Source organism: Balaenoptera physalus (genome assembly GCF_965194825.1).
Source record: "Balaenoptera physalus genome assembly, chromosome: 11".
Classification (NCBI taxonomy): domain Eukaryota; kingdom Metazoa; phylum Chordata; class Mammalia; order Artiodactyla; family Balaenopteridae; genus Balaenoptera; species Balaenoptera physalus.
In genome coordinates, this window is record NC_138896.1 from 25,521,864 (window position 1) to 25,537,008 (window position 15,145).

The 15,145-nt window shown below is 42.1% G+C and overlaps 1 protein-coding gene across 4 annotated transcripts in view; it reads right to left on the reverse strand.

Annotated features, from left to right (window-relative positions):
- Positions 1 to 15,145, reverse strand: part of EFHC1 (EF-hand domain containing 1) — a 59,348-nt gene that overhangs the window by 14,253 nt on the left and 29,950 nt on the right. For all 4 annotated transcript variants that reach the window (XM_082411676.1, XM_082411674.1, XM_082411673.1 and 1 more), the window contains 4 exons: positions 13,704 to 13,924; positions 8,374 to 8,514; positions 5,048 to 5,261; positions 4,552 to 4,699 (listed from right to left, as the gene is read on the reverse strand). In XM_082411676.1, the coding sequence (XP_082267802.1) occupies positions 4,552 to 4,699; positions 5,048 to 5,261; positions 8,374 to 8,514; positions 13,704 to 13,924 (724 nt within the window). The remainder of the gene's footprint in view (positions 1 to 4,551; positions 4,700 to 5,047; positions 5,262 to 8,373; positions 8,515 to 13,703; positions 13,925 to 15,145) is intronic.

Consider the following 15,145-nt stretch of genomic DNA (forward strand, 5'->3'; position numbering starts at 1 on the left):
AAGCCAGCGGGCAGCCTGTTTTTCTAAATAAAGTTTAATCAAAATACAGCTACACCTACTCATTTACACATTGTCTATGGCTGCTTTCACCCCACGGGGGCACAGCTGCATAGTTACAACAGAGATTCTGGTATGGCCTACAAACCTAAATTATTAAGTACTCTTTCCAAAAAAGTCTGCCAACCTCTGCCCTAGACAATGAGCTCCTATTCCCTCACCTGGCTGCCTAAATGTTTATTAAAGTCTGGCATGTGGTGCAGGCGCCAATATCACTGAATTAATGAATAAATGACAAGAGACCATAGATTTGAAAACAATCAGTAACCTCAAGGAAACAACTTCTGAAGAGTGTCTGGATACGAGAGCAGTCAGAGAGGAGGCGGTGACAGACACAAAAGAACTAAATTTGGAGAAATGGGAGCTAGTTAGCTGTGACAAGAAGGTAAAGAGATAAGTAAAGAAACACTCTAAGGTGAAGAGTAGGAAAACAGAAGCAGCTCACACTGGATCACTGGGTCTGACTGAGACCATCTGCAAAGCGAATATGGAGGTGCTTGGGGCTTAAAGAAAATGGAAAAGAAAGTGAGAATATTTGGAAATGCCTATATGGGAAAAATTGCTGGAAGTGAAAAAGAGCGGATGAAAAGGGTCATCGAGCAGGGGAGGAGGGTCCTCTTGAAGCTGAAGAGCACAGATGGGCAAGTCAACCGAACAAGGACAAGATACGTGAACACGCGGGTGTTCACGCTCTTCACACAGGGAGGGTTTGTGCAGAGGAGTGGGCTTATGGGCAATCTGTTATCTGTTAGGCTGAGTTCAGTGTACAGCAATGAAGACCCAAGCCCGAAAAGAACTTCAGATGAAGTTAATACTCCAATCACTTGTGCACTGTTTTAATCTTCTAGCTCAGAGAAAGAAGATGGCTAACTCCAAATTTCATCATCCTGTAACTAACACTTGATATAAAAAGTTCTCAGGCCTGACAAGTACTCAGGATCCCTTTTCATTATTCTTACCAATGATTACTCAAATACAGGATTTGTACTTCCTTAGAGCATGACCCTTGTATTCATATCACCTTCAAGCATCTTCTCTCATTCACCTCTCTGACCCATCACAAGAGAAGAGGGGTAAAGTGAGGATCAAAACAAGGATAGCCATGGATTTCTTAACCCAGAACTTGAATTTCTCTTTATCTTATTCTAAGACACCAATACCTTCTCTTGACCCCACTTCGCCGGCCAGCTACTCCCCCATTTCTCTGTTCCCCTTTGCACCAACTTCCTCAAAAGAGGGGGCTATACTTCCAAGCTCGAATTCCTCTCCTCCCATTCTCTTAAGCCCACTCCCGCCCCTCCTATTCCAGTGGAAGTCTCCACTGAGGTCCCCAGTGTCGCCTACACATTGCTAAATCCCCATGTGACACAATGAATCACTGTCTTCCTTGATTTGCAGGCAATTCTTGCTTTTCAAGGCTCAGATATGCATGAATTTCACTTACCACCATTTGGTTAAATAACCCAGTCCCTCAACAACACAGTTCAAATTTCAGTTAGTAACTGTGAGTAACTGCCTAAAGTGCAAATTGACTGTCAGATTTTCAGTCCATGAATCATTACATAAATAATAGATGTGCATCACGATCAACGACAATCATATCACTTCTTTGAAAGTCTGTCAGTGACTGATCACTGGGCATGTTTTTCAAGTCACACACAGACAGCAAAGTGTGTAGCTATGTTGCCTCCTTTTCTCTAAAGGATAAACTCAAGTGACATTTTACAAAAATGGATAACTGAAAGAGAGAACTGGTCAACAAAGATGAGAGTGTGGCAAAGAAACCAAAAGAGACAGAGCTAGAAGCAGAATTCAAGTCAAACACAATGGAGTTATAGAAGAACTAGCTGACTGTGGGAATGCTGACACTGCTGTGGTTTAAGAGACTCTCGATGTGCAGGCAGAGGACCCTAGCAAAGGCTGGCTTATTGACATAAATGAGGGAAGTGGTCGTAACGAAAAGGATGAAGACACATGCCTTGGAGCAACTAAGCCCGTCCGTGCGCCACAACTACTGAGCCTGCACTCTAGAGCCCTCGAGCCACAACTACTGGAGCCCGTGTGCCTAGAGCCTGTGCTCTGCAGCAAGAGAAGCCACTGCAATGAGAAGCCCACGCACCACAACGAAGACCCAATGTAGCCAAAAAAAGAAAAAAAAGTACGATGATATCCCAGATGCCAGCAAACAAAAAACTTCACATTAAAAGAACTCTGAGATATTTCACTCATTAAAGGAACTCTAGGATGTATTTCACAACATTGAAAGCAAAAATAATAAAATGTTGGAAGTCGATCCAAACTTGGAAAGGAATATGACAATTTGCCGAGGCACAGAAAAGACGTTCACTCTGTATCATAAGTTATATGACAAGAAGACAAGCACTGTTCCAACTACTCTTAATATGCTTTTTATAAAGAAATAAAACACTTTTAATTCTCAATGTTGCCAATGTCTTAAATTACAGTGCACTAAATAAAAATCAATTTTACTATTTTTGATTTCCCTATACATTTATAACCATCAGAGCTTTTCATGTTTTGACAAAAATTTTTTAAAGTTGCAGAACAGCAGTAAATTTTCCCATTGGTGCTAAGATTGTTTGCATGGTCACGTTTACAGTCCCGCACTACTGTGCAAAAGGGGACGGCCTGGATTCAGGACACCACACCCACTTGGCTTTCTTCCTGCCTCACTAGTTGTCCTGCTCAGTTTCTCTTCCCAGCTCTTAGCGCTGGAGAACCCCAGAGCGCAATCCTTGGAGCTATTCTCTCTTCTTTGTCTACAATGACTACCTGAGAGATTTCACCCAGTCTCATGGCTGAAAATATCATCTATATGCCCACAACTCCCACAGCCCAGACCTCTCACCTGAGCTCCAGATTTATATATCCAACAGCCCGTTTGATCTCTCTACTTGAATATCTAATAGGTATCTTAAACCTAGTACACTGGACTTCCCTGGTGGCACAGTGGTTAAGAATCCGCCTGCCAATGCAGGGGACACGGGTTCGGAGCCCTGGTCGGGGAAGATCTCACATGCCATGGAGCAACTAAGCTCATGCGCCACCACTACTGAGCCTGTGCTCTAGAGCCCGTGAGCCACAACTACTGAGCCCGCGGGCCACAACTACTGAAGCCCGTGCACCTAGAGTCCATGCTCTGCAACAAAAGAAGCCACCGCAACGAGAAGCCTGCGCACCGCAACGAAGAGCAGCCCCTGCTCGCCGCAACTACAGAATGCCTGTGTGCAGCAATGAAGACCCAATGCAGCCAAAAAGTAAATAAAATTAAATAAAAATTTAAAAACAGAAACAAAAAAACCTCCCTAACATATCCAAAACTGAAATCCCTCCTGCCCCCGCCCTGCCAAAAAAAACCCTCCTCTACCCACAATGGACTTCTTCCCCATCTCAATTGGTGTCAACTCCTTTCCAGTTGCTCAGGCCAAAAACCTTAGTCATTCTTACCTACTCTCTCTCTTATCTCCCCTATATCATCTGTCTGAATCCATATTAGCTCTACCTTAAAATATACCCCAAATCAGACCACTTCTCCCCACCTTCACTGATACTACCCTGGTCCATGCACCATCATCTCTTGCCTAGATCACTGCCACATTCTCCTAACTAATCTCCCTCTGAATCTATTCTTAACACAACAGCCACTTCTTTTAAAACACATGTCAAAGCGTGCCCCTCCTCTACTCAGAAGCCCCACAGTGGCTCTCGCTTTCACTCAGAGAAAAGCCAACATCCTTCCAGAGACCTAGCAGGTCCTACACAATCTGGCCCCTTGCTAATTTTCTAACTCCAGCTCCTGCTCCTCTTCCTCACTCCTCCACTGCAGCCACTCACCGGCCTACTTCTTGCCAGTGTTACCTGTGTGCTCCGGGTTTGCTCATACTTATAGGGTCTTAGCACTCACTGCTCCCTCTTCCTGGAAAGCTCTTCCTCCACACGTCCATGCAGCTGACTCCTTTACCTTCAAGTGTCTACTCAGTGCCACCTTCACAAGGTGTGACCACCTCCCCAAGGTGTGACCACCTCCCCCAACCAACTGCAACCCACCCCCACCTTCCAGAACCCTTATCACTCTTGTTTTGCTCCACTTCCCCACAGCACTCATCACCCAACACACTGTAATAACTAACTTACTGGTGCTGTTTATTAGCTAACTCCCACTGCTTAGAGGGTCAACTCCATGAAGGCAGCAATTTCTGGTCTATTTTGTTTACTGATAAAAGCCTAAGGGCCTAGTGATAGTGTCTGATACATACAAGGCACTCAATAATTATTTGCTAAATATATGAAGTTGAAAAAGTTCTAAGTTACTAGTTATTATGTTGGACCCAGGTAACCTATGTACGTCTAAGACCTTCCATTGGTGAGGGAAATCTGGAAATCTACAATGTGATTATCCATTCATTTTAAGAACTGCTTCCCGAATATCTCACTGTGCCAAAGCCAAAATGGACCTTAGATGGTCAAACATACTTGTCCAATTCTGGTGCAGGAGCTTCTTGCTTTCGACCACGGTTCTGAATTGACAGGAGTGCTTCTGGTGAATACCGGGCAGCATTGCTCTCCATGTATTTCAGAACACAGTCGTCTGTATCAAGGATGACGAACCGGTGGCCAAACACTGGGGAAAGGGTAGAAATACACTTAGCCTGGTCATGTTTTCATCAGGCAACCAAGAGTAAAAATTCACAGATGTGTATTTGTGACGTAGACAAATGAACTTTCAGTTGCTCTCTAAACTAATATGCACTAGTTTGCTTGGTGTTTAGGGAGCTCAGAGTCTCCATCTACAGCCAACAAATGCAACCAATTTACAGTTTAATTGATAAAGGAGATTTATACACTATACCACATGCACAGCTGGACTGCAGACTAACTGCTTCCTACAAGGGTTAACTGAATTAAATTCCTAATTAGAAGAACCCATTCGCTTGGCCAGAAAAAGAGCCTAAACTGTGTTGAGACTTACCCTCAATCACGGCACCAATGAAGAAGTCACTGGGGCCATAATAGATGGGGTTTTCCACTGAGGAGCCTGGTTTGACAACTTTAGTTCTGCCAAGATACTTGCCCCCAATGATACCAGAATTGCGAACAGGAGGCTCAAAGATACTGATCATGTCAGTGGCTAGAAAATAAGAGAAGACAAATCGGCGGTCTTTGTCTTCTGGGATAGGGGATTCCTGGAAAGGTGAAGAAAAGAGGATATTACGAAGGTACGTGATCTATGCAAAAGCCTCAAACTGAAATATCTACAGGGACTAGGGTACAATATAAACCTAACATATGAAGTATAATATAAATGAACAGTATGGGGTGGGGCTCGGGGGGCCGGGAAAGGACATACCTCATCTAAGGGAGGCTGCCCCAACTCACCTCCACTTGATTGTGGGAATGAGTATAGGCCCAATGTTGCTAGATCCAATTTTTCATGAGAAGACAGAAATCTGGATTACTATATAAAAACCCTGACTTTAAAATGTTGACTTCAACTCTTTAAAAGCACCAGGCAGGCCAAAGAAAACATATGGGCTGCATTCTGTCCACAGGCTGCCAGTTTGAAACCTCGTGGCTGACATTATGTTCAACGTCGAGGACACTAAAGTGATCATGCAAAGCTTACGCCTTTAAACAAATCCATTTTTATACATAATTTAAAAAAGAAAATTTAAGAAGGGAGAAAGGAGTATTATAATGTCATAGAGTTGAAAGTGATTCTGAGAAACTACGTTGTTGATAAGACTTTTCCTAAATCAAATCACCAAGAAACAAATTCCAGACAGAACAAGCCTAAATACAGACATGTTTATTCTTGACTAAAATCCTCTCACATCACAATTTCAGCACACACCTTCTCATTCAGACCATGGAATTATTTGTGTCATTTCTCATTTAGTAGAGAAAGTCATTGAATTTCCTCTTGGTAAAATAATTTCCTCATACCATTCCCTATCTGACAGTCTCCAAACTTTTTTCGTTGAACACCCTTATAATAAAAAAATTTTTTTTTAAACAAACAAGAAATAAAAATTAAATCACATCCTTCCTCTCCTCTCAAACCTCCAGAGGATCCCCATCACACTTAGAAGAAAATAAAGTTCTGAGCAGGACTACAGGCTCGGGTGTGCAAGGGGGCTGGGGGCAACAGCTCACCCTGGCAGGAAGGAGTATTTAAAACTTTTTTAAAACTGTTTTTGCCATTTTATTTTGAACTAAGTTTATCAGACTTACAGAAAAGTTGCATAGTTGAGAATTCTCATAAGCCCATCACCAAGCCTCACCTAACAGTAATATCTTACATAACCATAGCACAATTATCAAACCCAGAAGATGATGGTATAATGCTTTAAATAAACTACTGTCCTTATTCAAATTTCACCTGTTTTCCACTTATGTTCTTTCTCTGTTTCAGGATCCTATACTGCATTAGTTGTTATTTCTCTTTAATCTCATCCAATTTGTGACAGTTCCTCAATCTGCTCTTGTCTTTCATGACCCTGACATGAGTACTGGTCAATTATTTTGTTGACTGTCCCTCATGCATCTCACTTTTGCATCTTTGGCAAAAATACCACAGGAAAAAAAAAAAAAAACACGTCCTTCTCTGTGCATATCAAGGAGTTCATGATAACAGAACATCTTTTTATTGGTGATGTTGAACTTGATCACTTGGTTAAGAAGATGCCTGGTGGGTTTCTCCCCTGTAAAGTTACCATCTTTCCCTTTGCAGTTAGTAAATATCTTGAGGAGATACTTTGAAACCATGAAAATCTTGTTTCTCCTCAAAGTTTTTCCCACTAATTTTAGCATCCGTTGATGGACCTTGTAAGCAACAAGTACTGCTGAGGTGTGTGCTTAATGGTAATTTTCTATTGCACTCTTCTCTTCTCCATTTGTTCATTGAAATTCTACTGTATCATAATCTCCAGGTCCATCATGTTGCTGCAAGTGGCATTATTTCATTCTTTTTTAGGGCTGAGTAATAGTCCATTGTATGTATGTACATGTGTCTGTGTGTGTGTGTATATACATACATACATACATACATACGCCACAACTTCTTTATCCATTCATCTGTTGGTGGACATTTAGGTTGCTTCCATGTCCTGCCTATTGTAAATAGTGCTGCTATGAACATTGGGGTGCATGTACCTTTTCGAATTATATTTTTCGTTAGGTTGAGTCCTAGTCCTGCCTCTGTCTAAGCAGTAAGACCTGGGACACACCAATTAGCCTCTCTGATTCTTATGTTTTGAAACATAAAATGAGTATATTATATTGCCTGACTCACAGATAGTGTATGTGTAAATAAATTCATTTACCCATTCATCCAACAGTTATTGAGTGCCTACAAAGTCTAAAGAGACATGACTCCTGCCCTCAAGGAGTTCATAGTTACTATGTCATAATTCAACAAACCTTTTGAACTTTAACAGTAACTCAAAGAACTTAGCAACAATGCAAAACCTTCATTAATCAGAATTCTTAACGTATGGAGTGTTCTAGTTGACCTAGAATTTGCTAGAACTCCCTTGTTTCAAAGCTTTTTCAATATTTAAAAAATACATTAGTCAACTATGTTCTCATTTAATTTTTATTTTTTCAAATACATTTCTATTCCCACAGTAACTTATTTCAATTTCTCCTATTTATGTCTATATTTCTAAATAAAATGCTTATATTTCTATTTCTGCATTTTTTTCTACTTTTAAAGACATTATCCTTTGAATTCTTATCAGTAATTTGCTTCAGGTAATTCAGCCAGTGAGTGGAACACTCAGGATTTGAATTTATGTCTGTTTCCAAACCTCTTAGCCACTAGCCACATGACCTCTCAAAGTTCACATCTATTAAATTAGTATGATTCCATTTGTTACATTTAATGAATATAAAATACATCAAGCTAGATATCACCAATGATAAAAATTAGTAAGACATGGTCCCTACCCTCAAGAAAATCACAGTTCACTGGAAAGGCACACAAATAGATAATTTGAATGTAAGTCAGGCTTTCATAATTGCTCAATAAAAAAGGCCAAAATGCCTGTCAAAATTTGAGGGATAGAGAGATTAATGATTTAAGAAAGATTGTGAGGGCAGATAGGACTTGAGCTAGGTCTTGGTTCAGGGGCACCATACTTAATACTATCCAACCTGCCTGATGGTTGGAGCCAGTGGTTGTTTAAATAAACACATACCTCTGGCAGCTGTTACTCTAGAGCTTACAGACAAAATGGACAACTGTGCACAGTACTGACACAGAACAGAATCTTAGGATATAAAAATTGTCCTCACCAGTGCAGCCAAATAACGAAGCACCTTGTTCTCATTCATCAGCATTTTAATAACATCTTTTTTTGGAGCTTTTGGAATGAGCGCAAAGCAATTCTGAGCAGAGTCTTCAACTAGTCCATAACCGTTATAGGGAGGTAATTCCTGAAGAAACACAGGAAGCAAGAAATAAAGCAGATGCTCCTTGTTCTAAAAATTAAAGGTAACTAAGTTTCTTTTTAAAATCTAGAAAACATTTATTTAAAAGCAATTTCTACATATACAAATGTAATCAGAAAAAATAACATATCACACATTCCATTCCTCTTTATACATTTTACACCATGATCACTGCGCATACAAGTGACTGATGATGCTACAAAGTAACACTTGGGGCTGGATTTAATCTATCACTGATGTCCACTGACCCCTTACTGCCAAAGCAGAGCCTGGCCCTGCTCCCAGCCCCAATCCTGGCCCCTGTGGTCCTCCAGCACGGTGAAGCCCATGGGTCTGTGACTTCTTTGTCTGGGGTGTGGGTCTCAGCCTGGCAGATCTGGAAACTGTTTTCTCAATTCACCCAAAGTGGGCACGTGTGTGTGTCGGAGGTGGGGGTAGGGTGGGGGTGTCAGGACTTGGTTCATGCTACTTCCGATTTACCTCTGTATTTCTAATATTTTTATTTCTTTTTTAAAAAAATTTTTATTTATTTATTTTTGGCTGCGTTGGGTCTTCGTTGCTGCGTGTGGGCTTTCTCTAGTTGCAGCGAGCGGGGGCTACTCTTTGTTGCGGTGCATGGGCTTCTCATTGCAGTGGCTTCTCTTTGTTGCGGAGCACGGGCTCTGGGCGCATGAGCTTCAGTAGTTGTGGCTCGTGGGCTCTAGAGCACAGGCTCAGTAGTTGTGGCGCATGGGCTTAGCTGCTCCGCGGCATGTGGGATCTTCCCGGACCAGGGCTCGAACACGTGTCCCCTGCATTGGCAGGCGGATTCTTAACCAGTGTGCCACCAGGGAAGTCCCTATTTTTATTTCTTCATTTTTGCCTAAGAGAATGACAGCCATACTTCACTGAGAACACACATCCCCCTGTCCACACAGGATTCCCCTTTCCTAGTGAAGGAGCAAACTCATGGAACTAAATTCCAGATGCAAAGGTTATTTGATGAGTGTGAAAGTTTAGGATGAACTTATATTTTTCATTTAGGTTCCATGAAGGGCTGAAAGCACCGCTATAGGATGCTAAGATCTGTTTGTCTAAAAACTTAAGTAGTTCAGAGGTTGTTTTCCTCCCCCTCATCAATGCTGGGCGGACTGCAGCTGAGTTCTTTTTCTCTGACTCCTTTCTGCTATGCTTTCTCAGCAAACTAGCTTGTACCACGCTTTTACTAGTAGATACCCTCCCCAAATCTTTTAATATATTGTATTCAGGGACTTTAACAAATTAGTCTATATGAGCCCTGCTCCATCTGCAACAAGGGACTCCCTCAGAAACCAGGGACTCTGCTATTTTCGTCCAAGGTGGGGTGCTTAGAACACTGATCCTTCACCCACTTCCTGGGCTGTAGTTAATGTGATCTTCATGGTTGGAATATGACTAATGGATCCAGTAGATGGACGATAACTTAATTTGCTCCAAATGCAAAACCACTACTCAGTGAATATACACAGTTGCCATGGACAGAGGGACTTTGGGTGCGATACTGCATGCTAAGCTCTGACTGACTCTGGAGGTGGGCGGAAATGCACAGTGGTGGAGTCTAATATCAATACACAGTGAGAGCAGCCTGGTTGGGGGGTGTGGGGGGAGGTTAAGGAGTTTTAAAATAGGCACGTAAGTTTCTGAGCACCTTCCTCTCAAATTCCTTTTGTTTTAACAGGTTTCTACCTATTTTTCCCAAGTTGCATCTCATTTCCTCTGCTTGGAATAAAGACTTTCTCTAAATATCAGCCCCTGTGCCTGTGGTCCTGGCACCATGCTTTTCATGCTCCAAGCTACCGCCTGGGTCCTGTTCTAAACGAGAGCCATTCCTCTGACTGTGGACATTATCACGCCTAGACACTCCTGTTCGTATGACCCACCTTCCAGAGTTTCTGCCCAGGCTTTCTTAATTATGCACGCACACACAAAGTCTTAGAGTCCCTCATCCTTCAGAGGCCAGCTCCACGGCAGATGAGCTCTCCAGGTCCTGGCTTCTTCCTCCTCCCTACTAGCATGTCTCCAGATGGATCCAGCCTGAGATCCAGCACATCTGGCTTCTGGATCCATGTGGACTTACTCCTGATCTGGCAGATCAGCCTGACCTGGGTATCGAGATTCTCAAATTAAATATATGCACTGCATATCCACTTCTGTCCCTGCCCATCAGCTTGACTCTGGCTTGGTCCCTCTAGAACCTGCTACGGCTCTCATCCCTGTGTTCCAACTACATTGTGTAAAGTTTAGATGACTGAGAGGTAATGATTGAGGAGAGCTAAAAGGTATTTGCTGTTTGGTAAGTGGAGCTTTCCTACTCATTTCCAACAAAGACTTTCATGGACAGGCAGAGAGGATTTATTTGTAGCAGATTCATTATAGAGAAAATAAACTGACCAAACACTACAATTAATGTGCCGTATGTAAGGATGGAGAATTCATTGTATTATACAGAGTGACTGAGACAGGGCAAAACAAACAAACCAAAATCTATAGTGGTTCTTCAGTTCTCTCTGCTCTCTATCCAAGTCTTCCCCCCCTTTCTTTCTTTAGAAGACAAGTTTGGGGGGTGGAAAGGTGATAGTAATGAGGATGGAGAGCAGGGCTATTCTAGGACTCAAAGCTTTTATCAGCTCAAAAGACAGATCAAAGCCGTCCACTAGGAAAAGTGCACCAATGTGCTACAAGCCCTCCCCATCCTACTTCCTGGTTAGGTGAGACTCCTCCTTATGAGAATGTTTGACATTTAACAGGATCACCCTTGTACTTTTCATTGTGATGCCTGGACTGCGATCTCACACAATACTTATCTATAAACTCAAGTGGTGGAGTAGTTTGGTTGATCAAAATCTACATCTGTTCACATGGTATTTTTTCCTGTAGACTGCATCAAATGCTGCCCCCAAAACTGGGGCATAGGGACATGGGTTTTATTATAATTCTTAATCCATGAGCACATTCATGGGTAAGGAGCTCTATCAGAGGAAAAACTGACAGCAAGAGGCATTATCATCACCCACACTCCCTTCTGGAAGTTTTATTGCCCCAGGAAGGCCTAGCACCAAAATCCAAATCCTTCTTTGTAACTGTTTTTATGAGATGTTGGTTCTAAAAGCCTTGCCTAAGATATCACTTGCCTTTGAGGGGAACAAATACATACTGCCTAGGCAGTCTTCTTCAGTCTATCCAGGAAACACACCACATACCTCCTATTTGCCAGGCACTGTGTTAGGCGCTAGGAGCACAAAGATGAACAGTGGTCCTGCTGTCAAGGAACTTAGTCTCATAGAAAAATTCATAAACAGATGTTTAAATACGATAAGTGCTAGTGGAGGGAGGCACAGAGTATCCCAGGAACACAGACGATGGGGGGCGAGCCCTGCCTGGCACTTCAGAGAAGCCTTCTTGGAAGAGAGAAAGCCTACACTGAGTTGTGAGAGGTAAGAAAAAGCCGTGTAGAGAAATGATGGAGAAGTGGTTCAAGCAGGAGAAAGAGCATTAGCGAAAGTCCAGGGGAATAAAACAGGATGCAGAACCACCTGTAATTCAGTAGAATTGGAGGCTAAGTGCAAGCAGCATGGGCAGCAGATGCGGGGAAGGCAGGAGGAATTCAATCATTCCATCCGTCCAGTCGTGTCTTTCAAAAAGAAAAGAGCCCACGGACATTATTTTATACACACGCTGGCACAATAAAGATGGGCCACAGGTGCTAACACACTGTCTTATACATGGGCAACAGAGAGGTTGTTTGAGTTGTTCCTGCCCCAAATAGGTACAACGAGCACCAGTGTTTTGGTCTACGACACTGTGGGCCTTAATACTTCAGGTGCTTGTTGAATCTGCTGTGTAATGTGTAATTTTGAAAACATGCAATTGTCATTTCAAACCCTAAAATATGTGGCTGAGCCACTCTGAAGGTTCAAGTTTATTAAATTACTATTTTGGTGCATTAAAGACACCATGAACTTACTCTCAGAGTGGACTTTGAGGTGCACAGAACTGAATTTTGGGGTTTTGCGTGATTTTAAGGAGAGCGATGTTGCAATTAAAGAACACTGTCTTCCAACATCTTCAGTGAATCAGTTTTTGTTTTGCTCCCAATCACTTTTTAAGTAAAAGGGTTTGATAAATAGGCAATAAAAAATGAAATGCCTTAGGGGTCTGGAATTTTAAAAGATGTCTTTTTTTAATCAAAAAGTTTTTAAATTATTAAAGTAACACAAGGCTTGGTATAAAAACTGAAATTAAGGGAACTCCCTGGTGGTCCAGTGGTTAGGACTCCACGCTTCCACTGCAGGGGACATGGGTTCAAGCCCTGGTCAGGGAACTAAGATCCCGTAAGCCACGTGGCATGGCCAAAAAAAAAAAGCGAAATTAAAACCACACAGTATAGAAAGAAAGCTCCCTGGTCATCTCCCACTTCCCTCCCTCCCTCCCCTTCCCACAGTGAACTAACCACTGTTAACAGTCCGGGGAAACATTCCTCCGGATCTTTTCCTCAGTAATATAAGCAGATGTTGTATACAGTAATCTACAAAAATAGTGCCATGTCATGTATTCACAATCCCTTAAAAATGTTATGGACATTTTCTCATGTTAATATGCATAGACTCCCTCTTTTTTTAACAAGTCTTATAGTCCTCTAATTATATGGATGGATATACTATAATTTATTCTGCCAATGTCCTTACACTTTATTATAAGTAATGCTACACTACACATCCTCACACATATCTACTTATAATCCCCACACCAGATTTTCTGGGTCAAGAGATACGTGATATTTTATTTTGAAAAAGTTAAAATGAGACAAACTGCCGTTCAGAAAAGTTTTTCTCATTGGTTCGCCTATTAACAGTACACGAAATGCCTATTGCATCACACCAGGGCAAACACTGGATATTGTGAGTCTTTTTAAATCAAATAGATCCTAAACCTCATTATTTTCATTTCTCTTTGTTTGATTATCAATTGAGGGTCTTTCTGTATGTTCATTAGCCATTTGTAGTTCTTCTTTTGTGAACTGCTCTATTTCACATGCTTTGTCCATTTTTTTTTATTGGGTATTCACAAAAGAGCCTTTTTTATCCCTTTCCTTAAACTTCTATTAATGCATCAGAAGATGAACTCTCTCTCTAACCTCAGAACCAGTGTCCTATTACCTGTTTCACAGGAGGTGGCTCCTTCTTGCTCACATCAATGCATGGTAAATCGGAGATTCCAAATTTTTCTTTGTAATACTGCCGAGTAAATGGATCACAATCATAAATGAAGAAAGTTCTCCCAAGTATAGTGAGTGGCTTCCCAACAATGAAGTCTTTGGCAGTATACCATTCCAACACCTCCTTGTCTGAGATTTCCAGCACACACCGAGGGAAGTTCTCTAACAAAAGACAGCAGGGAGAGGAAAGAAAAAGGAATGAGGATGGGAAGAAAGACTGACACACAGCAGCCAGCAGCCAGGCATTCCTGAGAACCAGAGGGAGTGCAGGCTTCAGCTCTGACTGAGGGTCAGGGGCTCCTCCACACTCCCGGCAGAACACAGGGCTGAGTATTTCCATCTGCGAACAGGACACATAAATAATAGCCCAGACTGTCTCTGTAAAGTCTCTCTCCCATATTCGGCTTGAACTATCCCTAGAGGTCACCAATCTTAGTAGAATTAACGCTTAGAAGGAATCATTACAAGAGAAAAGAATACATGTCCTTCTATAAAGACAGAGTATTGGATCTAGAGCGGGGGGGCCAAGTCATTTACTTCAACCACCCACCCATTTATCCGTTCATCTAACAAATTATTAGTGACCACATATACCGTGTACCAGGTGCACTGCTGAATACAGAGATTATAACAATTAACAGTATAGATAAAATTCCTGCCTTGATGGAGAAAACATTCTATTCGGGGCCACAGACTCTAAACACACAAAACACGGTTTCATTTCAATTGTGGTCACTGCTATGAGGGCAGCCTGATCTAGTCCTGTGCCAAGAGGCACAGGAGGGACAGTCAGCACGATGGTTCCGGTAATCCGTTCATCTGGGAAATCAACAGATTTTCAAACGTAGAATCAACCTTCCATTTTTGGAATAAATCTAATTTGTCACACTCTCTTATGAAAACTAGGCGTTGATTGTTTAAGACTGATTCCCTGCAGCTTGGCCTCCATGGAAACCATAAGATCATCAGTCAGTTCTAGTAAGGTGCCACACTTTGTAGCTGGAACCACAAAGCTTGGCCCCAGAACTCTAATGACAGGGGGCATAAGAGGGGGGTTGGTACTATCCTAACTGATAATTGCTAAGAAAATAAGGAAGGAGGCTAAGGTTCTGCTACAGCATTCAGAAAACCTAATACTCCAGCCCTTGATTTGCCAAAAGAAAAGGGTTGGCTGCTTCCCAATCATGCATCTTAAACGCCCTACAGACCAAGGGTTCCTTCTCCCAGTGTCTAGTGCCCAACCCTACTAGAGCTCTCTGAGTTACCCCAGGAAGTGATGGGCAGTGGAGGACACAGCTCATGACTCTGTGGCATTGTTTCCTTTTTTTTTTTTTTTTGGCCACGCCATGTGGCTTGTAGGATCCCAGTTCCCTGACCAGGGAA